Genomic DNA, 27,617 nt, shown 5'->3' with positions numbered 1-27,617 from the left:
CATCGAAGAGTAGCCCCAGCTCGCTGCAACTAGAGAAAGCCCGTGCGCAGCAACGAAGACCCAAAGCAGCCAAAAATAAATAAAAATAAAATAAATAAATTAAATTTATATATATATATATAAAGAAATGTGTAGAAAGAGAGTTTGGAGGGAAATACATCAAAATCTGGGTGTGGTCGTGTTGGGGGTGCAGGGGCTAAGATTATAGGTGATACCCTGCACTTTTCAAAAAATTTTCAATGAGGAGTCATTACTTTTTTTTTTTGCTGTACGCGGGCCTCTCACTGTTGTGGCCTCTCCCGTTGTGGAGCACAGGCTCCGGACGCGCAGGCTCAGCGGCCATGGCTCACGGGCCCAGCTGCTCAGCGCATGTGGGATCTTCCCGGAGCGGAGCACGAACCCGTGTCCCCTGCATCAGCTGGCGGACTCTCAACCACTGCGCCACCAGGGAAGCCCGTCATTACTTTCATAATTAAAAATCTATTAAAAATCTCTTCCATCAACTTATTTATCATCTTCTAAAAATGGAACACAGAGATAAGAACCCTTGAAGCATTCAGACAGTTGTTGAATTCCATGCTCATTAAGGGAAACAGACTGGCCAGCTGTTTGAATGGAATAAGCGTTCCTCCCGAAGCAAGATGGCGACTTGGCCTCCAGGCCCCGGGTGCAGACTGCTGGGCTTGGAAACTGGCGCTGTGTCTTGAGTAGGTTTCCTGTTCTTCCTGTGCTTCATCGTCCTCTTCTGTAAACTGGGTGTAAGGCAATGAATACCTTACAGGTAAGTATAAGGATTATATGCGTGAATGTCACATGCTTAGAACAGTCTGGCACATAGAAAGCCCCAGGTGTCTAAGCTTGTGCATTAATAAGTCAGTGGAACAAAGGAGGGGGGGCTTGGGAAGGGGGCAGTGCTGAATTTTGAGGGGATCCTTGCGATCCTGACATAACCAGGCCTTGCACTTCACGGGTTGGGACAGTTTCTGTGGCTCCCTTTAAGAGGTTAAGAAAAAAGAAAGGCAGAAAACTTGTGAAAGCTGTTGGGAGCAGTCTGCTGACCAGGGGTGACAATGTCACTTCATCCCCCATCACACAGTGCACCCACCCTTGGCCTGGTTGTCACAGAAACCCAGCTCCAGGGAAGAATCGGGGCCTCAGTGCGTTGTGAGGCCAGCTCTTTGCAGCCCAGTGGAGCCTGGTTGTTGGGTTTACCCTGTGTGCGCCTGGCCTTTCCCTCTTTTTTTTCTTTTTTTGAGGTACGTGGGCCTCTCACCGTTGTGGCCTCTCCCGTTGCGGAGCACATGCTCCAGACATGCAGGCTCAGCGGCCACAGCTCACGGGCCCAGCCGCTCCGCGGCATGTGGGATCTTCCCGGACCGGGGCACGAACCCGTGTCCCCTGCATCGGCAGGAGGACTCCCAACCACTGCGCCACCAGGGAAGCCCTGGCCTTTCCCTCTTGATGGATCCATGGGAGAAGAGCCTTGCGTTGCCTGCAGGGCTGGTTCTGGGGTAAATTCCAAGGCACCCTGGGTCCCGGAGACCCAGAGCTGCTGGAAGTTCAAGGCTCAGGGGCCTGTGAGGTCCATCTTGTTACTGCAAGCACCACCCAAGGGCCTCGCAGAGCCCAGCCTGCCTGACGGTCTCCTTGCCAAAGATCTGAAGTTATAGTTTCTACTACAGGCATTTTCTAAGTCATTGTTACGCTCTGCGTTTAGGTGTTGCTGGCATGTTCTCCTCAGATCTCAGGGACTCTGAAGAGGAAAACAGTTTCTCCTCTTCTCCGGATGGGGAAACGGCTTCTTGGTCTCATCACCCCGCTGGTGACAACCATGGATCCGTCCAGAACCGCCACTAAGCACTTCTGTGCCAATTCCCAGGACTGCAAAGTCCTCCCACGCCCAGCGGCTGTGGGCAGGGCCCTGCCACTGTTAGCCAGCCTAGCCCAACTATTGTCACCATATGAGACCGTTTGTCCTGTGGTCGACTTGTTTGAAGGCAAGCCTCACATGACCTGCTTGTTACACTTGTTACCTTTCTGGCCCCTCAAAAAAAAAAACAAAAACAGCCATTGTTTTGAATTCTATGCTATAATGACTGTGGTGGGTATTTTTAGTCTAAATGTGGCCTGGAGCCTGCTTTGCCCTCCATAGCCATGTCAGCTGCTGGTTTGCTGGGGGATGGCCCGGCCTCCACTGGGGGCCTTCCAGCTGCTGTGGAAACAGTGGGTCACAGAGCAGCCTTTGGTGGCGTTTCTCACGGCAGCTGTGGCCTCACAGCAGGGCCCGCGTGGATCAGCAGAAAAGCTCGGAGGCCAGATGGCTGCCCGCTGGGGGACCTGGACAAGCCTCAGCCCAGAGGGAGGCCGAGGGGCACAGGAGGGAGGCTGGAGAGACCCTTCTCAGGCAGGACTGAACTCAGCGGTGTCCATACACCTGTAGAAGCAAAAATACGGATGTGGAACACCTAAGTGGCGGCCCACACACAGGGGAGGCCACCCCCAGGCCCACGGGAAACGCCACCCACCAGGCCTCCCATTTCATCCTCACCCTCGGCCACTGACTGCAATTCCACGCCACCGTGTCCTCACCGGATAAAGCCACTCCGAGCAGATGCCCCCTCATCCCATCGGGCAATGGACAGGTTTTGCAAAAGAAGCCTTCCAAGCCAGGCCTCGGGAGCATGGCCGTGGCTGGGCCGCTGAGCAGCCCCGGTGGTGCAGTGGTTAAGAATCCTGGTCCCCTTCCCCGGCAGCCGCTGTCTGTGGTGACTCACCTCTGGTTCCCAGGAACATGATTATTTTGGACCCCAGTGTTATTAAGATCAGGCCCAGATTGCCTACAAATCAGCAGTGAAGAAAGACAGGGGCCCCAGTGAAAGCAGGTCAAAACCTAGACCTCGTGTCCCTGCAGCCCCAGGGCTGGTTAAGCAGCTCCCGGAAAGCCCTCTGCCCGTGGATGGGGTGCCACCCTCACTTGGGGGCCTTGTCCTCTCCAGACGCCTCCTCCAGGCAGCCCCGTCTCTGCAGGACTCCTGCACCCAAACCAGGGGGAGGTGGGCAAGGGGTGCCCTTGCTCCCAGCTCTTGGAGGAGCTGCCCATTCTGCTCACAGCCCGAGGGGCCTGGGGCAGTGGAGTCAGGCCTCTGGGCTGAGCGCGCGGGCGAGGGCACCCCTGCAATCTACACGCCCCAGGCGGGCGCCTCCCCTCTGCGCAGCTCCGGGGCCCGATAGCGCCTCTGCTGCTGATAAAGTCCCCAGGCTCCAGGCTACCAGGCCCCGCAGAGGTGTCGTGGCTGCAGCAGCCCCAGCTGTTCCCGCAGCCAGTGGTGACTGATCTCAGAGATCCTGGTAGGGATGCACTTCCCGGGCTTCAGCAAAGTGAGTACTGGAGCAGCTGCTCCGAGGGGAGAGGGCGCTCGGGAAAGATGCGGAAGCAGGAGTGGGCGGGAAGGAGCGGACCTGTGTGCTCACCCAGGGCATGCACCCTGGGCTCTGAGCTTTACAATCACATCATCACTCATGCTCTTCGTTGCCGAAGGTAGCAGGTGGCCTCTGCTTGACTCAATTAATCCAGTTCATATTTTTTACAGCCCCAAATTTGCTGTCACATTGAGTTCCGCCTACCTGGGTCTCTGAATTATGTTCTCTCTGCATTAGGGGTTGGGAAGAAGGATCTTTGGGTTCTATTTCTTCAGTCTGTCTGTGGAGATTCTAGAAGCTTTCCTTTGATGTTACTGAGCCATGCATTTGCCAGGTGTGTGGTCACAGGCCTGTGGCCCTGAGGGAGCATAAGGGCACTTGTCAGGGGGTGCTCTGAAGGGGGCCGGGTCACCCCTGTCCGGAAGGGGCTTGTTTTCTCAAAGACCCACAAAAGCCAGTCACCTCATTGTCACGACTGCTCCGTTGTTGAAACACTGAACTTTGGATTCATGTTGCTGACTAAGGAGAGGGAAAATGTCTAAGAAAGAAGGGCTGAAGGTGGCTCTGGGATAGAGGGTATGAGGGTGCTCTTAAAGTGGCCACAGAGCGTTACAGGGGTCACCCCACCCCTGATTCTCCCAGTGATGATAGGACGTATCACCGTACCTCCAGCTGTGCCGTTTGTAAGGTGTCCTGGATCAGGGTGAGGTTCTTTGGTTTGGGTGGTGGATTCAGGCCAGAGATGGACCCCAGGCCACAGGCTGAGAGGGACGCTGGAGTCGACTCCAAGAAGGACATCTGCCCTTCCCCTCGTCTGAAAGTCTTTGGGTGCGGGGGAAACGATACTTAGTGGGAATTTCTTTTTAGTGGTTTGGAATCTTCACAGTTTGCTTTCCTGATGATTGATTTTTCCCCCCCCCAGGAAGGGGGAGGGTCTGTGGAGGAAGCCAGTGACCCCGTTTTAGTCTCTTCAGCAGCACGAGTCAGGTTAAGGTCACCGGAGTCTGTTCCTTTCACTTGGTCACCTGGGCCTCAGGTTCGCATTGAGTTCTTGGAGGTCCGCTCACTCCGGACCTCAGGACGCAGGGAAGTGGCTGTGGCACATAAGACACAGGGATTATCTCCAGAGCCAAATACACGCCCGACATTTTGCAGGAATGAATGAGGAACGGCTTATGAACCACTTGCTTAAAATCAGCGTGATCGCCTTCATCGACCAAATCACCTTGTGCGAGTCACTGTTTTCTGTGTGTTTCTCTCTCTCTGGAAACTGGGTCTGCTCTGAAGCTGAATGTGAAAACCTTAGGAAAGGAAATAAGTCTTGAGGGTGGTTTCTATAAGCAGGGCTGTCTAAACTCAGCTGACCCCTGACTTCAGGGGTCAGTGATTATGAGCTTCTAAACCCAGGTTGCCACCCCTCACCCCCCAGTGTCTGCAAAATCAGCTGGCTTATCTTGAGCGGAACACGTTGAGAAAGGCAGGCTTTTCATTGTTGCTGTTGCCAAAAAAATAAAAGAGAAAAAGTAAGAAAGATAAGAGAGGCAAAGACAAAGGCAAAGTAACAGAAGATCGCCGTCTTCAGAGTCTGCCCAGCATTTAAGCAGCTCTCCTCACGTACCGCTGTGGCAGTCCTGGTGTGGCCCTGGGGACGCAGCTGTGAACAAAACATACACAGCCCTGCCCTGTGGAACTGACGATCCAGCAGGGCCTGGAGACAGACTAAAAACAAAATAAATGAGTCCTCATTTATTAAAAGATGAGAGTTGCTATGAGGCAGGGAGCAGGCAGGGGCTAAGATGCGTGAGGACTTATGCCATTAAAATAGGCACTCAGAGGCTTCCCTGGTGGCGCAGTGGTTGAGAGTCCACCTGCCGATGCAGGGGACACGGGTTCGTGTCCCGGTCTGGGAAGATCCCACATGCCGCGGAGCGGCTGGGCCCGTGAGCCATGGCCGCTGAGCCTGCGCGTCCGGAGCCTGTGCTCCGCAACGGGAGAGGCCACAACGGTGAGAGACCCGCGTACTGAAAAAAAAAAAAAAAAAAGACACTCAGCAGGCCTCAGGGAGGTTGACTTTGGCTGTTGTGTTTCAAAGCTAGATTCCACAGGACTATTAATAAAGGATTGTAATTTGCTGTCCAGAATCTTAAATATCAGACTGCGTTGATTGTCAGAAGCTACAGATTTCTCAGTTACATCATCCCTGTTGCGATGGGTCCCCTTAGAAACCAGCAGAATTTGTGATGCCTGCGTACGCTGTCCTGTGAGGCTCCGGTGGGCCCAGGCTGATGCTCACCTTTCTGGCTGGCCCAGCTGCATGGATGGCATTTTAGGCCTCTTGTCTCTGGGTTGCCAGGATTTCTCACGTCAAACTGCTGATGATCGCATTTGCCCATTGTGATCTGGGGAGGTGGGGAACTTGTATAGCACGGCTGGTTAAATGTGTTATGGGCACCCACGGACATAATGATCTTGGTTAGGGATATTCTTAAGAACAAAGAATATTACTTTTTACACCTCCTATTTAAAAAAAACAAAAAAACGCTGAGCAAAGACTTGAAGGAGGTGAGGGAGGTCCTGCAGGGCTCTGGAAAAAATGGCAGATGCCGGGCTTCCCTGGTGGTGCAGTGGTTAAGAATCCGCCTGCCAATGCAGGGGACACAGGTTCGAGCCCTGGTCCAGGAAGATCCCACAGGCCGCGGAGCAACTAAGCCCGTGTGCCACAACTACTGAGCCTGCGCTCTACAGCCCGCGAGCCACAACTACTGAGCCCGTGCACCTAGAGCCCGTGCTCTGCAACAAGAGAAGCCACCGCAGTGAGGAGCCCACACACGACAATGAAGAGTAGCCCCTGCTCACTGCAACTAGAGAAAAGCCCTCACGCAGCAATGAAGACCCAATGCAGCCATAAATAAATAAATATTTAAAAAAATAAAATGACAGATGCCAAGACCCTGTGGCAGGCATGACTGGAGCAAGGGGAAGGCGGAGTAAGAGGCAGTGGGGTCACAGCGGTGGCAGAAGGGAGGGATGGGACAGGGGCAGGGGCAGGGGTACAGAATGCGTGAGGCCTCGTGCGCCATCAGAAGGACATTACTTTTACCCTGAGCAAGATAAGAGACATTAGACAGTCTTGGGATTGGACAGATGGTGTGATCCAACTTATCCCTTGACCCATGACCTTCTGACGCCTTTGAAACCAAACTCCGAGGGACGGAGTTATCTCTGACCTCTCGTGCAATTGTTCTCAGCCTTTCTTTTTCCTCTGGGATGCACAAGGCTGACTGCTGACGTAGTTGCGGATGATCGATTTCACGGCCACCCCCCGGGTATTGATAACCCCCTCTCCCTTACACTTTGCGATTTAATGAGAAAATAAATAGTGCCACAGATGCTCTTTACTTAAAAACTTGCCATGGGTAAAATTAAAAAGGAAACAGAAGCCACTATAAAATCACAATTCACACGCAGTACAGCAAGTTGCCATCCCTGCTGCTGGTCCTTCGTTGTTTTCTCTGGACCTCCGTGTGGATGGAGCAGACTGAGGTTCTGGAGCTCTGGCTGCCCAGAAAGCTTACTGGGTAAGCATGAGGAAGCAGAGTTGCCAGAGGGGGAAGCTTGAATTTGCTCTAAGTTTTGAAAAGCAGTAATGGTCTACTTCTTATAGAAGGCCTTGCTCCCCGGGATCCATTCTTCTTCTTTTTTTTTTTTAATAAATTAAGTTATTGATTTATTTTTGGCTGCATTGGGTCTTTGTTGCTGCACGCGGGCTTCTCATTGCGGTGGCTCCCTTGTTGCAGAGCACGGGCTCTAGGCGCGGGCTTCAGTAGTTGTGGCTCGCTGGCTTCACTAGTTGTAGCGGACAGGCTTAGTTGCTCCACGGCATGTGGGATCTTCCCGGACCAGGGATCGAACCCATGTCCCCTGCATTGGCAGGCAGATTCTTAACCACTGCGCCACCAGGGAAACCCCCAGGATCCGTTCTTTACACACAACCAAGGTGATTCTGTAGCGAGCCCATCCCACCCTGTCACTGCCCTGCTGCGAATCTTCTATAGCTTCACCTTGTTCTTAGGATGGAGTCCAAACTCCTTCCTGGGACCCCTCCCGCCCTGCCCGCCCATCTTTCCCCGCCCTGCTTCCTACTCTGTGCTTCCAGACCTGTCAGCTCCTCCAAACTTGGAAATTGTTCTGTTGCATCTGTAAACTTCACACGTGGGGTCTTGTGCTTGCTTTGTCCACTGTTGTTTCCTCGGCACACGGCACAGTGTCCAGCACATAGCAGGTGCTCATGAAATACCATTGCATGCGTGAATGAACAAAAAATTACTTGCAAAAAGCACCTCACGACTGATTGCTGCTCACTAGTTTGGTCACAAGCCTGCAGTCCGAGCTCTAGTGGTTTGTGTGTGTGACTTTTTAGCTACTCTGCTCTTGGGACTTTTTTTTTCAACCCACAAGATAGTTTCTCCTTCCTCTGAAGCCTCCTTGTGTTTTATTGGAACCTCCCTTGAGGCACTTGTCATTTTCGACGTCTTTCATTTATTTACACGGGTATCATCTCCCACAGGCCAGGGCGGCAGGAGGAGGGAACAGCCCAGCTGACTCATGTCTGAGTCACTTTATGTTCCCAGGCACCAGCCCAGGTCTTGAACGTGGGGCTGAAAAAAAACATATTTGTTCAATGAAGTCGTTTAAAACCAATGAATGAGCCTGAACTCTTGCTTCTCCTTCACTTACCCACACTGTGAGCCCTGACTGAGTGTTAGGAATATATCGGGGCGTTTATTTGGAAAATCAATCTCCTGCAGACCCCATGCAGAAGCCGCAGTCACAGCCCGGTGCCCAGCTGGCCATACCGCCTGGTTTCTCTGAGATGCCCGGCGTGGATGGAGGTCCATGTGAGTTGGCCCAGGGCAGGCTCGAAGTTTGTCATCATTTCCCGACAGGCAGTGACAACCAATTAGAGCTCCAGTGAGAAACTGAATTGTTTTCTCCCTTGCCTCCCACTCACCCCTGACCACCACCATCCCTCTGCGGCTTGCTCTCCGAGTCCAGGCTGATTTATCTCCTGAATTTACTGTCACGGCCCAGGAAGGAAGGCGCATTCAGGGAGGAAGCGGCCCCATGGCTCATGGGCCTGAGCGGCCTGCTGCTGAAATCTGTCAGCCGGCAGGGGAAGGCGGCGGGATGCAGGCTGCCTGGATGGCTCGACGGGGAAACTCGCTTATGGAGAGATGAGCGAAAACAAAACAAGCAAACAACCCCCTGCCCCCAGCCCTTCTCTCCTGCCCAGGGGCGGTGGCTGGAACTCGGTTCCGTCCTAAGGAAACTGCAGGCACCAGAGTTGCCAGGATACAGAGCGCGCAGCGGGAAGCCTGTCTTGGCCCCCTCCCCAAGAGCGTATTGGTCAGAATGCCGCTCTGCCTTTCCAGGACGGATGGATTGTGAAGCCGCATAATTTGTAAGGAAGAGCTCCTGGTTTCAGTTCCCTTTGGAAAACTCATGCCTATAGAAGCTGAAAAGAAGCTGGCTTTGGTCCAGCCATTGATGGAAGGGGATGATGATTTGCAAACATCAGAACAAATCCCAGTTGCTCTGAAAACCCATTCTGGGCTCCACTCCCTTTTCCACTGTGGCAACCTCCCCGGTGGGCTGGGTCATGGTGTGTACCTGTGGTTTTCTTTTTCTCCAAAGGAAGGGAATGGCTCGGGGCGGGGGGTGTCATCTGTATGTCACCCCCCGGGGCTGGCTGACATGTCTGTCTAAGTGCTGTGATTTAAAGGTACCGTTCGGGGCTTCCCTGGTGACGCAGTGGTTGAGAGTCCGCCTGCCGATGCAGGGGACACGGGTTCGTGCCCCGGTCCGGGAAGATCCCACATGCCGCGGAGCGGCTGGGCCCGTGGGCCATGGCCGCTGAGCCTGCGCGTCCGGAGCCTGTGCTCCGCAACGGGAGAGGCCACAACACCCGCGTACCGCAAAAAATAAATAAATAAAAATAAAGGTACCCTTCAGCTGTGAAGCCCGAAGTTCCACCATTAGAAAGCGTCCCGTAGGTTCTTAAAGGGATTTTCATCTCTGAAAGTCTTCCATTCATTGCATACACTTACGTCTTTCCAATAGGGTCTCGAATCGTGCAGAGGCAAGGATCTAACTCTTATCTTGTGGGATTAGCCGAGGATTAGGCAAAAGCGGGGAGTGGGATTTAGGGCAGGTTCCTGGAATGGGATGGAGAGGGATGAGGGGAGGATAGAGGGGCTAAAGGGAGGAAAAGTTCACCCCTCGCTTAGGACAGTGCCTGGGCCCATGGCTCCTTCCTAGGTATTCACACGTCTTGGGATGTGGGTTCCAGGAGGTCTGGGCTCCTGTCACAGGGTGGAGTTTGATAAATGATGTTGGACTAAAAGTGGAAGTAGGGACCAGTGGTGGAGTTACGTGGAGCTTGAATCCCCTCCTCATGCACATGCCATCCAGTGGCTGTGCTGTCAGCCCAGGAGTCTGCTGGGCTTCTCAGCCCCGGTGCCCAGGGTTTTCTCTCTTGCCCTCCACTGGACTTTCAAACGCTGTGGGAAATCATGTAGTTTTGCATTATTGCATTAATCTACGTCGAGTAATGCAGCACTTGCTTTGCATACTTCATCTGAATGTGATCTTGAGACCACCCCATGAGGTGGGTATTAGTATCCCCACTTTCCAGATGAGGAAGCAGGGCTGAGCAGTCCTCTGTGGGACTGGCCCAAGTCCCACAGCCAGGTTCCCGGCTCTTGTCTGTTTCCTAACACCCTATAGACGATGCTCACGGGTGCGAACCTTCCTCATCTCACGTACTGGCCATGCTGAAATCATTATTTTATGTGCCCGTCTCCCCACTGGTCTGCACCCCAATGCCCAAGCTGTGCAGGGCAAGGGGTCTCACACGAGCATCACTAAAGGCTGACGTTGTGACCGCCGTGGTCCAGCCTCTGAGCTCTGCCGCCTGATCACCTGGGTTAGAATTCCTGCTCTGCCACTTTCTAGGTGGCGCCCTGAACTAGTTCACTTCAGATGTCTCCTTGACAGATTGGATGCCTCTCAGATAAATAGCAGTCAGAACATGGCTCATCTGATTACGGCTCAATGGAAGAAGAAAAAGACAGAGATAAGAAAAAAGAAAAACAAGATGGCCAGAAATGGCTGCTATGACCCTCGCACTAACACCCCAGCCCTCCCCCACCTGGCGCCCAGAAGACGCTGCTAATTTATCACACGCGCTCTCCCACGAGCCTCGTAGCGGCTCCAGAATCCTCAGCACAGCACCCCAGGCGGCTGCTACCAACCGGATCGGCGTTGACACAGGCAACGAGACCCGTTTTCTATTCCGGTGTTGCTCAACTAGCAATTTGGTGAAAAAACCAAATTGTTTATATACCCAAATTGCTATAAACCCTCCCCGTACCTCTATATTCTCCTCTGTAAACTGGAGACAATGGTGGTTGTCCTGGAGTTGTACATGAGATCGGAGGCTGGCGTACCAGGAAATGTTGGTTATTACGATTTTGGGGGAATCACACGTTTGGCTCTGGACCCCTAACTTCCAACATGCCAAGAACTTTGGGAATTAAAAAAAAAAAAAAAACTTTCTACCTTCAGTGTATCTTCAATTCAGGTCAACAGAGTCTGCTGAGTAGGAAACAAGATTAAAAAATCCTCAAGAAGTGGTAAGTGAGCCATTACTGGGGGACTGGGATGAGGCAGAATTAGGTCCGCTTGTCGGGAGAACAAGGGAGTCGATCAGGGAAGCGCCGCAGAGGAAGAGGACTTTGCACGGGCCTGGCAGAACCAGTAGAACTTCACAGAGGTTGGAAGGCGTGGGCATCGGAGGAAGCATGGTCATGAGCGTGGCCAGGGTGGGAGGCCGGTGCTCGGGGATGGGCAGGTGGTGGACCGTGGTAGCGGATGAGGATGCAGAGGATGCTGGAGGCTGGAGTGTGAATGTTTCTGAGCGGCAGCTTCAGACTCTGGACTTTCTTCTACAGCTGCTGGGGAGCCAGCAAAGGGCTTTGGGTAGGACAGTGTCACGACTGGAACGCTGGCTCTGGCCGGGAGAGGAAGAGGGGCCATCAGAGTGGTGGGGAGTGGAAACCAGTTAGGGAAACGTCGCCCTCTCCAGGAGAGACTGGATGAGGTCCTAATTAAGAGGATGACGGACGGCTGACATTATTGAGGGTACCAGCCACCACGCTGTGTGAGTCACACACCTCAGCTCATGCAGTGCTCACAGCAGCCCCACCAGGAATCACTACCCGCATTACCGACGAGGAAACCGGGTCTTGCTGCAGCCGGGAAGGGCAAGGAAATAAGGTTGCTGTCTGGGGCATCGTAAGGTGCCCCTGTGGTCTGGGATCCAGTCCTCAGCTTGCAGCCTCAGCAACTTGATTTGGAGGCACAACCAGAGGACAAGCAGGTTTGGGAAGTGACTTAATGCTAATTCAACCCACAGGAGTCTGGTGTGGGCACTGGCTCACCAACTGCACAAGGAGAAGTATAGCTTTTCTGGTCCTCTGGTGTCCTGCTGTCTTGTGTTCTCTGGTCAGTGCATTCGTCCCTTTAAGAGAATCTAAATGGCCAGTCAGTTATAGCAGTGTCTGGTGAGCGCGCAGTCAGAGGAACGGGGCGAAATCATCTTGAACACGTCATCGAGACCGTGGTGAGGCCTGACGATCTACTCTTGCCCCACAGCCGAGAGCATCACTCTCGTTACACGTTGTGAAACAACACTGCAGTAGCAAACGGGTCTCGTGGCCTGTGTCAACGCCCATCCGGTTGGTAGCAGCCGCCTGGGGTGCTGTGTTGAGGATTCTGGAGCCGCTATGAGGCTCGTGGGGAAGCGTCGTGATAAATTAGCAGCGTCTTCTGGGGCGCCAGGTGGGGGAGGGCTGGGGTGTTAATAGCAGCCGTTTCTGGCCATCGCTGTTTTTTTCTTCCCTCTGCTTTTCTTCTTTGTTTGAGGCGTATTCAGGTGAGCCATGTTCTGACTGCTATTTATTTGAGAGACATCCAATCTGTCAAGCAGACGTCTGAAGCGAACCAGTGCTGTGCATTGGGTATTGATTTTGCTGGTTAACTCTCAGGGGGTGAGATTATAGCACATGTCTTTCCTGGCTGCCACTGTCAGGTTCAGGGGTTAAATTCAGGTCAGAGAGCCAGGAAGTGGCAGGGTCCACGCGCAGACCCCAGTCTGTGGGAACATGGAGCCCACTGCCCCCCGGCACTGAAGTCATGGCAGTGGAGGCTGCCTCATCGCCACACGTGTGTGAGTTGCCACGCACGTCCCTGTTAGAATGGAGCTTTCCAGCCCAACTTCCCCAACCAAAGTTTTGATAGAATCACCAACAAATCAGGACTGTTGGCCTCTGGGCCGGGCCTGTCTCCACCCCCATCTCTCTGTGCCCATCCAAATGCCACCCTCCTCTGGGCCGGAGAGGGTCCCACGGTCCCCCCTCACCAGCTCCCATGACCCTGCCGCCCTCCTGTCCTCCCCAGGCTGTGTCCTCATCTAGCAGGCGATGCACCTCTGCACTGGGATGGCTCTGGACCAAATAAATAAATATTTACGGTGTGAAAAAAGTGAATAACCATTGAACACCACCTCTGACCTCTGTGTGTGTGTGTGTGTGTGTGTGTGTGTGTGAAATGCGACAATGTGTGGAGTTTGTTGCACTGAATGACAAGTCAGTGGCGCGTGTTCCACCGCTGCCTTTGTTCTTCCCCTTATGGACCCCTCCCTTGTTGAAACAGCCTTTAAGGAGAATTGCAGCCTTTCTCAGATTTGGTTAAAAAGCATTTGCAGATGGAGTGGTGAACTGACAAGCTGGGAGGTTTGGGTTTTCAGTCGCCATCTAAACTCTCTTCCTGTAGTGTTTTGAAAAATCACTTCATTTTGAAAGTGCTTGTTTCTCCATCTGAAAGCATGCACTTGCTACCGAGGACCATGAAGGAGTTTCGTGTCAGGCACTGAGTTCATGTTAGTAGGTTGTCCTGCACGTCTTGGGCACACAGCAAAGCTCAAATAGATGCTCTGGGATTAGGATCCCTGTCCGCGCCCTTTCTCCGTACCCCATTCATCACCAAAGTGGCCACTGGGAACTTTGTCTCCAGCTGTTGAATAAATGGGATATATTTGGAGTGTGTAGTGCATAGAGCAGCCTTAAGGTTTTTGTTTTTTTTTAATTGAAGTATAGTTGATTTACGACCAATTGTACAGCAAAGTGATTCAGTTCTACATGTAATATATACACTCTTTTTTATATTCTTTTCCACTATGGTTATTTACAGTATACTGAATATTGTTCCCTGTGCTATACAGTAGGACCTTGTTGTCTATCCACTCTCTATGAAATAGCTTACATCTGCTCACCCCAACCTCCCACTCCATCCCTCCCCCAAACCCCTCCCCCATGGCAACCACCAGTCTGTTCTCTATGTCCGTGAGTCTGTTTCTGTTTTGGAGATGGGTTCATTTGTGTCATATTTTAGAGTCCACATATAAGTGATATCATATGGTATTTGTCTTTCTCTTGCTGACTTACTTCACTTAGTATGATAATCTTTAGGTCCCTCCATGTTGCTGTAAATGGCATGATTTCATTCTTTTTTATGGCTGAGTAATATTCCATTGTATATATGTACCACATCTTCTTTATCCATTCATCAATGTCAATGGACATTTAGGTTGTTTCCATGTCTTCAGCCTCAAGTTGTTGATTGAAAGTCAACAAAGTCTTTGTTTGTTGGTGTCTAATTTTGTTTGCGTAACAATGCAGGTGTGCCCTGCTTAGAGAAATTGCTGATGGCTGAGCTGGGGAGTCTGTCTCTGGGGTCCCCCATGATCTAGTGGGTCTCCTCTTGAGGCAGCTGTGCCTGGGCCCAGGGTGGCATGCAGAGCTGCCTGAAGACTCCCTTCCATCATGCCTTTCCCACATGGAGACCTTGCTCTGAAATTTCCTCCTTCCCTCATCCCCAGCAGGCCTTGCCCTCACTCCTGTTCCTTCAGAGTCTTATTCTGGATCATTTCCCAAGCTGGTGAGTGATTACTGAGCTCCTGAGATGGGGAAAGTCCTGGGGAGCTGCAGACATTAAGCCTGGGGTGGCCACTCTTAAAGCACTTGCAGGAGCTTCCCTGGTGGTGCAGTGGTTAAGAATCTGCCTGCCAATGCAAGGGACACTGGTTCGAACTCTGGTACGGGAAGATCTCACATGCCACGGAGCAACTAAGCCCGTGCACCACAACTACTGAGCCAGAGCTCTAGAGCCCGCAAGCCACAACTACTGAGCCCACGTACCACAACTACTGAAGGCTGCACACCTAGAGCCCGTGCTCTGCAACAAGAGAAGCCTGCATACTGCAACGGAAGAGTAGCCCCCGCTTGCCGCAACTACAGGAAGCCTGTGCACAGCAGCGAAGACCTGATGCAGCCAAAAATAAATAAATTTATTTAAAAAAAAAAAAAAAAAAAGCACTTGCAGCCAGGAAGGGGAGAGGAGGCGGGTACAGAAACCACAAGATTCTAAAGAAGGAAGGAACCTGCCACGAGGGATAAAAGGCTTTGGAAATTCAGAAGAGAGAGAATCCTTCGAGCAGAGCAAATCAAGGGAAGTTCCACAGAGACAGTACAAGTTGGCTGTAAGGGACAGGTTTGGTGCAGACAGTCGAGGGTGGAGGGAGAGGAGAGCATGGAAGGGTGTCCCAAGGGAGGGAACAGAGTGTGTGGACAGCCCTGAGTGGTCAGCTCATCTTCAGTCGGTTCGGGGCAGGACAGGAACGGAGGTATGAGGTCAGGTTGGAAGCTTAGCTGGAAAGGGGACCAGGAAGGGCCTGGGGATGACCTACAGGCTCTATTCTCAGGATACACAGGATCCCAGCCACGGCTCTGTGAGGTCATTGCGTGTGACGCTGAGGACACAGAGGCACAGAGAGATGAATCTGCCCACGGCTGCAACAGCAAGTATGCAGTGGGAGTAGGATAAGTGGCCAGGAAAGCTGGCCCCAGGGCCTGGCTTCTGAGCCAGTACCTTATTCTGCTTTCATGCGAGCTGCCGAAGCAGAAGGCTCAAAAGGAGAGGCAGGGGCTGGGGACGGCTGGCATCCATCTTGCCGGGTCCTGTGGTGGCATTTCATGGGGAGCTGTTGAGCCCATTGGCTGAGTGCTTGACTCCAGGGTGCCAGTGTGTGGCTCTGTGGCGGGATCCTGCAGGCCTGGCTTTTGGACCCTTCGCATCACCCCCTCTACTCACTCCTTCAGCCCAGGCTTATTGGGCCCCCTGTGCTCTATAAACCAAAGCAGGACCACCTCAGTAAGCGGACGCCCATCTGAACTCAAAAACCAGGTGTGTGGCAGGATGTTTACCTAATTTGCAAAAGCCTCGCTGTGGGACTTCTTTAAGTAGCTAGCTCCCAAGTGCATAGGAAAATTATAATATATAAAAACTTCCATGGAAGGCAAAAAAAAAAAGGAAATAAAAAGCTTTAACTGAATAGACTCGGATATACTGTACATGCTGAAAGTACCTAAAAATGTTTCCAATTTTCTCCTTACCTTTCATACTTGTCAGTGAATTTAATGACAAACACCAATCACCTAAAAAAAGTATCCATGTGGTAGCACTGAATCGTTTCACAGGTCTTACTGAAGAACTGAAGATGTAATCCCGTTCACGTGTCCCAGACAGGAGAATTATGGAATTGATTAATTACATCCCCAAGGGATGTTCTGCCTTAGGAAGGAATCCACTAAATATAGTTTGCTATTGCAGTTCTTGTTTTTATGTTATTAGTTCATGGGGGCCGAGGAGACGGGGGTCAAGCGGGGAGGCTAGGGCGACAGAGCAATGAAGTGTTATAAGGCTTAACTAGCTGGACATCAGTCAGAGTGAAATGACCAGCCTTTCCTCACGTGGGCGAAAATAAATAGTCAAATGCCATGGGGGAACATGGGCTTAAACACCCCTGATCAGGGTTTCCCCAAGAAGACTCAGAGCCTTAATATGCTCCATTGTTTTTGAATCTCTAAGGATAAAGTTTGCATTTCCCACGCTTACCTGGCCAGCGCACCCTTGGGGTGCAGTGGGTGACATTGCACAAGACTGGTGTTCCTGGGAACACACTTTGGGAAATGGAGTCTCAGTTTCCATGGAGAGGATGGTGTTCAGATTTTCATTTCAGGGCAGACATCGATCGCTGGAGTACATATGTAGGGTCCAAATTTTGAATGGGAAAGAACTTTCCAACGGTTAGAACTCTCCAAAGAGGGAAGGATTTGATCAGAGGCCTGTCGAGAAGGTCAGGAAGAGGAGCTAGGTGGACCGGGGGGAGGACTTAGATAACCTTAGATGACCTTGGAAATGATAGCCCTGAATGACGTGATGATAAGATACATGACTCAGCCCGGAAGCAGGGTTCGGTTAACAAACACTCCATGTGCTGCGTTCACTTCGGTGCACAGTTACTTTGTTAGGGGGTTGACTTATCTAAACGTCCTCTAATTTCTTTCTCCTGCTGGGTCTGTGGGGCCTTGATACTTGCATGGCTGGTTTAACAGCTCTCTGCGGAAATGAGAAAATCATTCAATCAGGGGAAATGGATTTGGGATGAGCAAAGGAGCTTTTTCCAGTGTGGGTATTTTAGGAATGCCTCTACCATTTAGTATATACGGCAGTTAAAAATCTTGGGACGTTCTGATTAGCTGGTGTCTAATGATCAAGTCAATGAAATCCTTGAAATTTTATAAGCTGAATAGGATGGAATTCTTTCATCTAATTTGGGATCCAGAGTTACATTTTTTTTTTTTTTGCGGTACGCGGGCCTCTCACTGTTGTGGCCTCTCCCGCTGCGGAGCACAGGCTTCGGACGCACAGGCCCAGCGGCCATGGCTCACGGGCCCAGCCGCTCCGCAGCATGTGGGATCTTCCCAGACCAGGGCACGAACCCGAGTCCCCTGCATCGGCAGGCGGACTCTCAACCACTGCGCCACCAGGGAAGTCCCAGGGTTACATCTTATTTACTTAGATTTGCATAGGTCATTAGAGATAGAGAGGTCCTAGTTCCAAACATGTAAGATAAAATAAAAATTAATTTATGTGATGTGCTATCTTTTGATTCAGATAAAATGCTCAGATTTTGATTCACTAAGGATCCAAGAGATGCCCCCTGAGATCTTCTCAGCAGGCAGCACCTTTCCCCCATTGGCGTTAGGAAGTACCTGGGGGGTGGGAGGGCGGTACGGATATTTAGGGACAGACCTGCAGGACGCAGAAGTGACTCACTCGGTATGCCACTCCCGCTGGGAAATAAGGTCTCATGTCGCGGAGGTGGAGACAGAGCGGAATGGTTGGGTGACTTGCTTGCTGGCAAACAGATCCAGGGAGACATGCAGGGGTGATATTAGGAAACCTGAAGGATGGCAGCTTTTTGCTCTCCCAGTTTGAAATACCCACCAGGGAACGCCAGGCACATCCTCATCAACACCGATGTGCATTTCTACAACATACTCTATTTTTTCTGGCTCTGTATTTGGGCTTGAGAGTGTGCATGTTCAGTTTAACAGCCCTGCAGGAAATATTCCTCCTTCCATCAGGCAGCCTCAGAGCAGGGGTAGACTCTCCCGGAACTGGGGTGGGCTGGGGGGTGACTTCCTGTCGGGGATGAGGGCGTGGCAGGCACATCCCTGTGCCGGAGGGCTCCTGGCGCCCTGAGGCTGGTGCCAGGTACAAGAAGCTGGTATCTGGCATGTGAAGGGTCTACCGTCTCCAAACCAAGGACTCAGCATATGCTGGCTGAGCTCCTGTTTTGTACCAATGATTTACATCCTTGGGTTGCTTAGCTCCATTCCCCATTTGGCCAGAGCTGTCTCTGACTGCTCTGTCCTTGGCCTTCATTTAGGGGGGCCTCCCCAGCTTCTCATGCAGGTGAGCTGGGAACAGCCATGGGCCCCCAGCCCCCGCTCAATCTGCTCCTTACTCCCAGCACTTGCTCTCACCTGCCAAGCCCTGGACTCTGGGATGGGACCTGAACTTGGCCCTGTGGGCCTTGGGGACCTTGTGCCTCCCCTCCCCTGCTCCCCTCTCCTGGGCCCGTTGGTTCTAGCTCTATGTCCTGAGCACACTCCCACCCAGGAATGGCAGGGAGAAGGGGTGTGGCCATCCAGGGGTGTGGAAGGTACTGGACCAGAGGACGGATGACTTGGTTTCTGGTCCTACTTCCACCGCGACCTGTGACCTGGAGCCCATCACTTCATCTTTCCAGACCCAGAGTTGAAGGGTTGTTCCCGGGTCCCAAGATCTGTGCCTTTCCATCTGCACCCAGAGCGTGCGACTCCGAATTTGCTTTTTGATTTCCACTCTGGTTGAGATTAGGAACGACTGCAGGCTGACTCCTCTGCAGAAGGCAAGAGCGGTGTGTGTGGTGGAAGTAAAAAGAGGGCGGGGAGGGAAGGTGGCGAGAGCAGAGCCTGAGCACCAGGGTCAGGGAACCTGGGAAGGTGGTCTTGCTGGGATCCCTGGGGTGTGGCCCCCAAGCAGAAGGCAGGCGGCACCCCTGCTGGGAGGGGATGCTTCCTGTGGTACCCGGCCTGAAGGGGATCTCTCGGATCACACAAAAATTAGGGGGATTCCAAAGCAATTAGGGAAGCACCCCTAATTGTTTGTGGACGATCCAAAGATTGCTGACCGTCTAGGAAAACTGCAGAGGGCAGGGAAGGTGGAGGTGCCGACGAGGCTCGGGGCGAGGGGCACACATGAACCCCACTCCCCTCACAACTTCCAATGACTTTCTTCTCCTCTCTTGAGCCTCCCAAATGGAGTCCCCCCAGTTAAAACATAAAAGGATGAGTTTTTTTTTTTTCCCCCAGAGAGGGAGACTTCCCACCAATGTAGAAGCACAGGGCAGAGACGTTTCTCCTGAGCATCGCTGGTTAGGGATTCCACCCGTTTTCTAGTGTCTCTTGAGCACTGCTGGTTAGGGATTCCACCCGTTTTCTAGTGAGGCATGGTGAGACGTTAAATGCCGAAAACACTCCGCCCTACACGTGGTGTGGCCTCCTCCCCAGCCCACCTGCCTTTACCCGCTTCCAGTAACCTCTCTAGTAAAACTGCAACACATCCACCCACAGAAAAGACGGTGAACCCAGCAGGCCACTGCCCCCCTCGGCGCCCTCCCCCACCCAGCCCCCAGCCCCGGAGCCTAACGCCCTCTGACCCACTGCTTGTCTCCACGTCTGAGGTTGCCCCGACAGTGACGGTCCACACGCACTCACACACAGTCACACACACACGCGCGTGTGCACGCGTGCATACACACGCACACAGATGCACACCCATTCCCTGGGCAAGGATTGGAGCCACTGCGGCCTTGGAGTCTAGGAAAACCACCCCCTGTGGCCCGAGAAGCTTCAATCACGTGGGTGGGAAGAATCTAGTAACACAGAGGAGTCTGCTCCCCACCTCCTGCCGCCGGCGTTGGGTGTTGGGATGTAGGAGGATGTGTCATCCCATCCCGGGGAGGAGAAGAAGCTGGATGCTTTCACAATGAGTCACGCAGGTTAACTCAACAAACTCCTACAGACACTTGAAAAATGTTCATGCTATTTATGGACTCAGAGTCCAAGAGGAAATCATGGAAAGATACTGGTTCAAAATGCAGAGGAGGTGAACTTGGGCCTCCGAGCTGGTCTGATTAGCCAGCTGCATTCCAGGTGAGGTCCCGGGAAGACCCAGGAAGGTCTGTGACTGCAGCCTCCCTGATGGGCTCTGGGACAGAGTTGGCACTTAGCAAATGAGAGATGATCACTAGAGCAAGTGCCTGCAATCTGCACGGCCATAGAACACACCAAGCTGCCCTTAGCGAACAGAGACCTTCCCAGGCTTTCTCTCCTCTCTTTCCCAGCCAGACCTGCCATCTCTTGTTTATTGCTTTCTCCAAGTTCCCCAGGGTTTCTATGCTTCTAGTCTCATCATCCCCTAGAGCACAATGCTTACAGCAGTGGGCTTGGCTCCAGATTGCAGAGTTCAAATCCTGACTCTACCCCATATGTGCTGTGTGACTTTGGGCAAGTTTCTTAACCTCTCTGTGCCCCCGTTTTCCGCTCAGAAAATAAGGACAATTAGAGCATCTACCTTCCGATGTTGCTGTGAGGATTGAATGAGTTCACACTTGTAAAATGCTTAGAACAGTGCCTAGCATGCAGTAAGCACCCCCAAAATGTTACTTCTTTTTCTTTCTTTTGGTTTCTCTACCAGTACCTCTTCTGGTCCCATGGGCATCAAAAGACGCATAGGATCTGTGGGTGTAGGGGAGGGCATTCCAGACCCGGCAAGAGGTGTATCCTGTGATGGGAGAGGGGTGGGGAGGGCATTAGAGCGTTTCTTGACTGCATCAAGCTTACCTCTCACGAACTTTGCATTTCCAGACACACAATGTCCATCCCTGCCTGCAATCAGACCTCTGCTCCAGTGTCACCTCCTCAGAGAGGCCACGTGTGTCTAGGACTGCATCCCACATGGCTCTCCATCCCTTTCCTTGCTTGGCAATTATCACTTCCCCATAGGAGACGTGTACCTGTGTCTTACTTACGGCCCTAACCACTTCCCTTCTCCCATCAGAAGGCAAGCTCTGTGAGAGCAGGTTTTCTCTCTGTCTGTGGAAATGCTGGGTCCTCAACAGTCCCAACACCTAACAGGCACACAAATATTTTTTAAGGAAAGAATTGAATCTAACAACTATCATCTCATCTTCCTCTTTGCATAACCATCTTTGTGAGGGATGGAAACTCCCTTCAACCTCATGATGGGAGACATTTCAAACTTTAAAGCCTGTACTATGGTTAGAAATAAATTATTCTTGTACGTAATTTTCACACCATTTCCTAGAGTAGGCATATTTATTTTGTTGACTAACATACATATTTTTAATTGACAAGTGTTTGTTTCTGGATCCCCGCCTTCTGTTGGAAGAATGCATTCCCTTTATCTTCTAGAACCAAACACCTGGAACACAGGGGACTCCAAATAAGCATTGAAATTGATCCTGGTGACTCCCTAAAAACTGGCAGCCCTTAAGGCTTGGTTCAAATCTCACTGCTGAATAAAAGATTTCCTCTGAGCGCCATATTCCCCTCCGATCTCAACCTTTCCTTTGAATTCCTGGAACTTCTTGTTCGAAACTCTCATTTCCTTTTTTTAAAGAATTTTACTGGAGGCTAGTTGATTTACAATGTTGTGTTAGTTTCAGATGTACAGCAAAGTGATTCAGTTATACATGTACATATATCTACGCTTTTTCAGATTCTTTTCTCATATAGGCTGTTATCACAACATATTGAGTAGAGTTCCCTGTGCTATACAGTAGGTCCTTGTTGGTTATCTATTTTATATATAGTAGTGTGTATATGTTAACCTCAAGCTCCTGATTTATCCCTCCCCCTGACCTTTCCCCTTTGGTAACCATAAGTTTGTTTTAGATATCTGTTAAGTCTGTTTCTGTAAGTTCATTTGTATCATTTTAAAAATTAGATTCCACATATGAGTGAAATCATATGATATTTGTCTTTCTTTGTCTGACTTATTTCACTTAGTATGATAATCTCTAGGTCCATCCATGTTGCTACAAATGGCATTATTTCCTTCTTTTTTAAGGCTGAGTAATATTCCATTGTACATATGTACCTCATCTTCTTTACCCATTCCTCTGTCGATGGACATTCTCATTTCCTCCTTTTTTATTAATTAATTAATTAATTTTTATTTTTGGCTGCATTGGGTCTTCGCTGCTGTGTGCGGGCTTTCTCTAGTTGCAGCGAGAGGGGGCTACTCTTCGTTGCGGTGCACAGGCTTCTCATTGCGGTGGCTTCTTATGTTGCAGAGCACCGTCTCTAGGCGTGTGGGCTTCAGTAGTTGCGGTATGCGGGCTCAGTAATTGTGGCACACGGGCTTAGTTTCTCTGTGGCATGTGGGATCTTCCCGGACCAGGGCTTGAACCCCTGTCCCCTGCATTGGCAGGTGGATTCTTAACCACTGAACCACCAGGGAAGTCCCTCATTTCCTTTTAATCATACACTCAAGAGATCATACACTCATCTCTTGAGCTATTGTGTTACTGAATCTTTAACCCATTTATTGTTCTATGTATTTTCCATATAACTACATCTTTCACCTCTACTAGTTTGCAATCTTCCCAAGGCTAGGAACCACAGAATATGCTTATATGTTCTCGGATTGCACATGGCAATTCGGCAGTTTGACTGGAAGGGTAAATGAATGAGGAGAAGCAGACTTATCAGTACCACTAAGTCCTGCAGTGTCGATAATTGACCTCCGCTACCGCCACCCTAAAAGCGCTTGTGGAACTAAAGGTCGATGCGGATATTGACAATGACTTTCCCTTGGAAATGTTGATTGGCCTCTAGGTATCTGATTTCAGGAATCCTGGAAATGTCTTTCTCTGAAGGCTAAGGACTAGCTCAGTCATTACAGAAACAATAATGGTTGTATTAGTGATAATTGATTCACTGCCCGTTTCTCACTTTCTTTCTCTAATACTTATCCTTCCTTTATTTAGGAGTTCAAAGTCAGGGTGCTAAGAAAAGTCTTGTTGAAAGGTAGCTCATGGAAGTGGTTGTCAAGCGTGATTTTAGAGTAAAAATGAGGTCTTCATAAAGTCATAACATTTTGGAGATGGAAAGAACATCAATACATCTATAACATTTTATTTCTTTCAAAAGATATGAAGCCAAGATTTCAGAGAGGGAACATCTAGTCATGCTTCATCATTGTCTAGATTTGAAATGTCCAAATGAGAAACATACCTCAGGATTCACCTGTGGTAGGTGGGGTTTTCTGCAGATGAAGCAGGACGTAGAGAAATGTAGATCAGGCTGATGACTTATAGCTTATTTCCTCACCTTTTTTCATTTAAATAATTATAAAAGGGGTGATAAATATACTGCATGAAAAGATACTCGAAAGAGAAGCCAGCCAGAATTCACGAGAGGATTAACTAGAAAGATAATGGTCTCTATTCAATTATTAAGAACACTATGATGAGCCTGTGTGAGATACTACGTGTGGCATCTGCCCTGTTGCCTTGGTCGTAAAGAGAAAATAGGACCAAGAATTAGAAGGCAGATGCCAAGGTGCTTTTCTGTGGTAGCCACTAAGTACCCTGCTGAAAGGAGCTTAAGAGCATCTCGAAGGAATGCTTGCCTTCCTGTCCTCGAGCCTGCCTTCCTGTTGTCAAGTTGTGAAAAATGGCAAACTTCAGGGGGCTGTAGGTAGGCTGGGTGGTAGCTTAATTGGGTTTGGTTGCCTTGAAATGTCTTGGCTCCGGGAAGAGAGAGGAAACCTCTTCAGTCAGCAGTTGGCCAGCTGGGTCCACCCTTGACCACTGAGGCCCGAATGAAAGGGGAGAGAAGTTGGTTCCACTGCAGAGGGTCCCTAAGGGTTTCACTGCCTCGGGGCTGAGCACCCATGGCAGCTGGGCAGGCTTAGCTCCTGCTTCTTGAACCTTCCCTCGCCCGGTTCAGAAGGGGTTGGTATTGAAGTCACGGTTATGATTCTAGAGAACTCAACTGGGGTAGCCTGGGATTAAGGTCAACCTTATAGTTTCAAGACTCTCCATTTTCCCAACCCTCTGGGAAGGACAGTTTCAACCATCTCTAATTAAACCTTTAATATAACAAAAGAGAAACAGACACAGATACAGAGAACAATCTAGTGGTTACCAGTAGGGGTAGGGAATTAAGAGACACAAACTACTATGTATAAAATAAATACAAGGATATATTGTACAGCACAGGGAAACCTAGCTAAATGTCGTAATAACTCTCAATGGAGTGTAATCTATAACAGTATTCAATCACCACATTATACACCTGAAACTAATATAATACAGTAAATCAACTATAATTCAGTTAAAAACAAAACAAGTAACACTTTAGGGCCTGGGTTCATAGAAACAGTGGTCTAACATTTCTGCATTGAACATGCCTTGGAGCAGTGGCTGGGGTCTTTTCTGACTAGAGAGAATGGCCAAATTAATAGAGAGGCCCTAGTTGCACTCAAATTTCCAAGGCTGAGCAATTCTTTCTGGAGAACATTGAACTTCACGTTTCTCACATACCCTAAAAATACCTTAGGCTCATGTAATCAAGCAAAAGCCAGGGCAACCACCTTCACTCTGCTCCACACACCACCCCAAGCATCCTAGGACTCTCTGGTGACTTTGGGTAAATTATTTAATGTCTTTGTGCCTTCACTCTTTCTTCTGTAAAATGGGGACAATAAGCTACCTCATAGGGTGGTTGTTGAGGATTAAAGGTGTTAAGACATCTAAATTGCTTAGAATGGTGCCTGGCTTGTACACTTCAGCTATTATTATTTTCAAATCATTTCCTTCTTCTGCCCTTTCATCTGTATTGCATTGTCACTACAGTAAAGTATTATGGGCCACAGGGCATGGAAGGGGTCACCCAGCATCATCTTCCCAGGCCCCAGTTCCTAGTGGATGTCCCAAGGCCACCTCTGCCAATCTGGGAAAGCCTTGCTACACAGGCTGGACAAACTTGGGGCCCCTCTGGAACTCTTCAGGAAAGTCTCCAGGTGGCTGGCAATGGGCCACCACCCATCCTGGCTCTGTCCCTTTAGGGAGAACTGTTCAAATAAAGGATCTACTGGGTGGCCACGCAGGGCTGTCTGAATGGACACTTGAGCACCCTTCAGAAACTCTGGAACCATGGGTTTCATTGCCAATACGCAAGCCCACTGGGCAATCTGAAAGAAAAAAGGGGTTTCCATCTTAGCATGTGCGAGTGAGAGGTGTGTGTAGTTGTGCGTTTTCTCCAGTTATCACACTCTTCTCCCCGTGCCAGCAGGCTACAGGGGCAGGTTCCGTGAGGTGTGGAAGCACTGGGCGGGCATAGTTCAGTCAACGGGACCATCCCGGCAGCGCATAGCGTCTCACACACGTTTTCCAAAATGTGTGTAATTTCCGCCCCGCGTCTGGGCTCCGCAATCAGCAGTGAGGCAACATGTTCTGAAGCGTCAGTTCTGAACGTAGCCAGCGCCTCACACTGTGGGGAAAGCGAAGCATGATGGTCCGACGTGGACCAGTGCACCTGACGACGGGGGATGCTCTTGGCAGGATACTGATGCCTCTCATGAAAGCTCACCACCTTCCCAGCCTCCGCAGAGAGGTATGAACTCCTGCAGACCTGTCTGCCCCGTTGTCCCGGGAGTGAGGAGACGGAGCTGCTCTGTGGGGCCTGGGCTGGCAGCTCATGGAGGCTGTGGGTGAGAGCTGGGAGGTGCGGGCTGCGGTCTGGGATCCTCGCCTGCAGCCCAGTCCACCTAGGATCGTAACCTCCCCACCTAGGAAACGACAGTGGTTCCAAGGCTATATCCGCAGGGACCATCATGGCTTATGGGGAAATGAACAGTCTGTCAAACAGCCCTGGACATCTGATCTTTTTTTCACTGACGTGACAGTTACAAATCGGAATCAATCAGTTCAGATTGCAATTTGGCTAACGTTTACTGAGCCTCTGGTGTGTGGCCAGGATCGTGCTAACACTCGTTTTGACCCGGCCTGGCTGCAGCTCCCATTCAGTTGAGACACTTATTGAGAGCGGCTTCTGTGCTGGGCATGGGGAGTCTGAGATGCACAGGAGAAGACGCCTCATCGCATCCTAACTGCCCTGTCTGGCGGTCCCGGGTGGTCCCAGAACTGCTCAGCAGAAGCAGGTGCTTGTTTTCAGGGCAGTTTGTGCCTTAGGAATTCCAGGTCTACTTCTTATCCAAAAAGAGAAATGGATACTGAAGCTGAAACCTGTTATTGGACATAAAACATTGTGTTCCCTTCATCTGGTTATTTGATGAGAAACTGATGTTTGGTGCCTGTTGGCTTCTCACTATTGGGAGAATAATCCTGTGCCCTGCAGACTCGCCCCTCGAGCCCCCTTCCCACCCTTCTCTTCAGCACAGGGACGAGATTTCCAGGGCGGGGGGTGGGCACAGAGACCTCTGCAGAGGTCAGGCTTTGCTTGCATCGGCAAACTTGACTGTGGGCGTGCAGTGCTGGGGGGTGGGCGGAACGTGCGGGTTTCTGTTCCTGATTTGAAAATCAAAAGAGAGATGACAGACACATAAAAAGGCATGTTGATTTTTCACAGGGCGGGGGGTATATTTTTAAAATCTCAATACTGAAACACAGTCCCAGCGAGTAGCTCAAGCGTTCATGGTCAAGAGTCAAATTCCACAAGGTCACGTCCAAGAGGGGCCTGCAACTAAAGAGATCCTTTCGATGGACGTCAGTATCTGTCTGGTCCCAGGGCTAAGGGGAAGCCCTGTGTGTAGGTGAGCAGAAAATCCCAGATTCAGCTGCACTCTCCCCGTCTCCCCGGTGTGGTCTCGGGTTTAACGCTGGCCCTCCGTGGAATCCATGTAGCACCTTCTCATAGGTTTAAAAATAGACTCCGGGCCTGCGAACCCTCTTAAGAGGAACACGACAGAGCCCAGTGCCAGCACCGCGGCACCCGATACCCGGCTGCGATCACTTCCCTAAATAGGCGCCGCTCTCGGGATCCTTGCGCCAGCTGAACTGGCGCAGAGCTCGCCACACAGCGTTAAACGGAGAAACAAGCCAGGCTCTCTTCCCTCGCCTCTCTCTCCTCTCTCACTACCAAAGGTCTGGAGGAGTCACACCGGATTTCTTGGTTCATTCAACACGCCAGCTGGAGCATCTATCCTGTGAAGTTCCTTCCTAATTAACTGCGGAGGGGGTTAGGGCAGGAGGGTGCCATAGGGCACACACGACGAAAGACATTTCCCCCGGCCCCGCCCGGCGATGCTCTAGGTGGTTCGCAGACTCCCCGGGTGGTTAACCGCTGCCCCAGGTGGTGATAAGCCAGCCAGCCTTTCTGTGGAAAGGGCGGGGCTCCTGGCGCGCGCCCTTATCGGCCTCGTACAGAGACTCGGGGGGCCGGGGCAACTCCCTGAGCGCGCGCGGGGCGACGCAGATAGAAGAATGGCGGGGGGCAAAGCGAGCCTTGTCAGCAGGGGAGGAGCTGTGGACCCGGGCTGGGCTCGGGAGCAAGGCTTCAGCTGTACACGCACCCTGAGAATTGGTTCTCCACTGCAGAGACAATGGAAATTGAAAATGATGCAGTGAAAGAAAG

The 27,617-nt window shown here is 51.0% G+C and overlaps 1 protein-coding gene across 1 annotated transcript in view; it reads left to right on the top strand.

Moving 5' to 3' along the window:
- The first annotated feature begins 3,349 nt into the window (after nucleotides 1–3,349).
- Nucleotides 3,350–27,617, top strand: part of ANK1 (ankyrin 1) — a 126,054-nt gene continuing 101,786 nt past the window's right edge. Inside the window, exon 1 of the mRNA XM_027122906.1 lies at nucleotides 3,350–3,378. Within this exon, the coding sequence (XP_026978707.1) occupies nucleotides 3,355–3,378 (24 nt within the window). The 5' untranslated portion in view covers nucleotides 3,350–3,354. The remainder of the gene's footprint in view (nucleotides 3,379–27,617) is intronic.

The sequence above is a fragment of the Aethalodelphis obliquidens genome, unplaced genomic scaffold (genome assembly GCF_003676395.1).
Source record: "Aethalodelphis obliquidens isolate GAN/ISIS:26980383/991018 unplaced genomic scaffold, ASM367639v1 scaffold25, whole genome shotgun sequence".
Lineage (NCBI taxonomy): Eukaryota > Metazoa > Chordata > Mammalia > Artiodactyla > Delphinidae > Aethalodelphis > Aethalodelphis obliquidens.
Note: the sequence above shows the minus strand (reverse complement) of the source record. Positions and strands in the feature narration are given on the sequence as shown.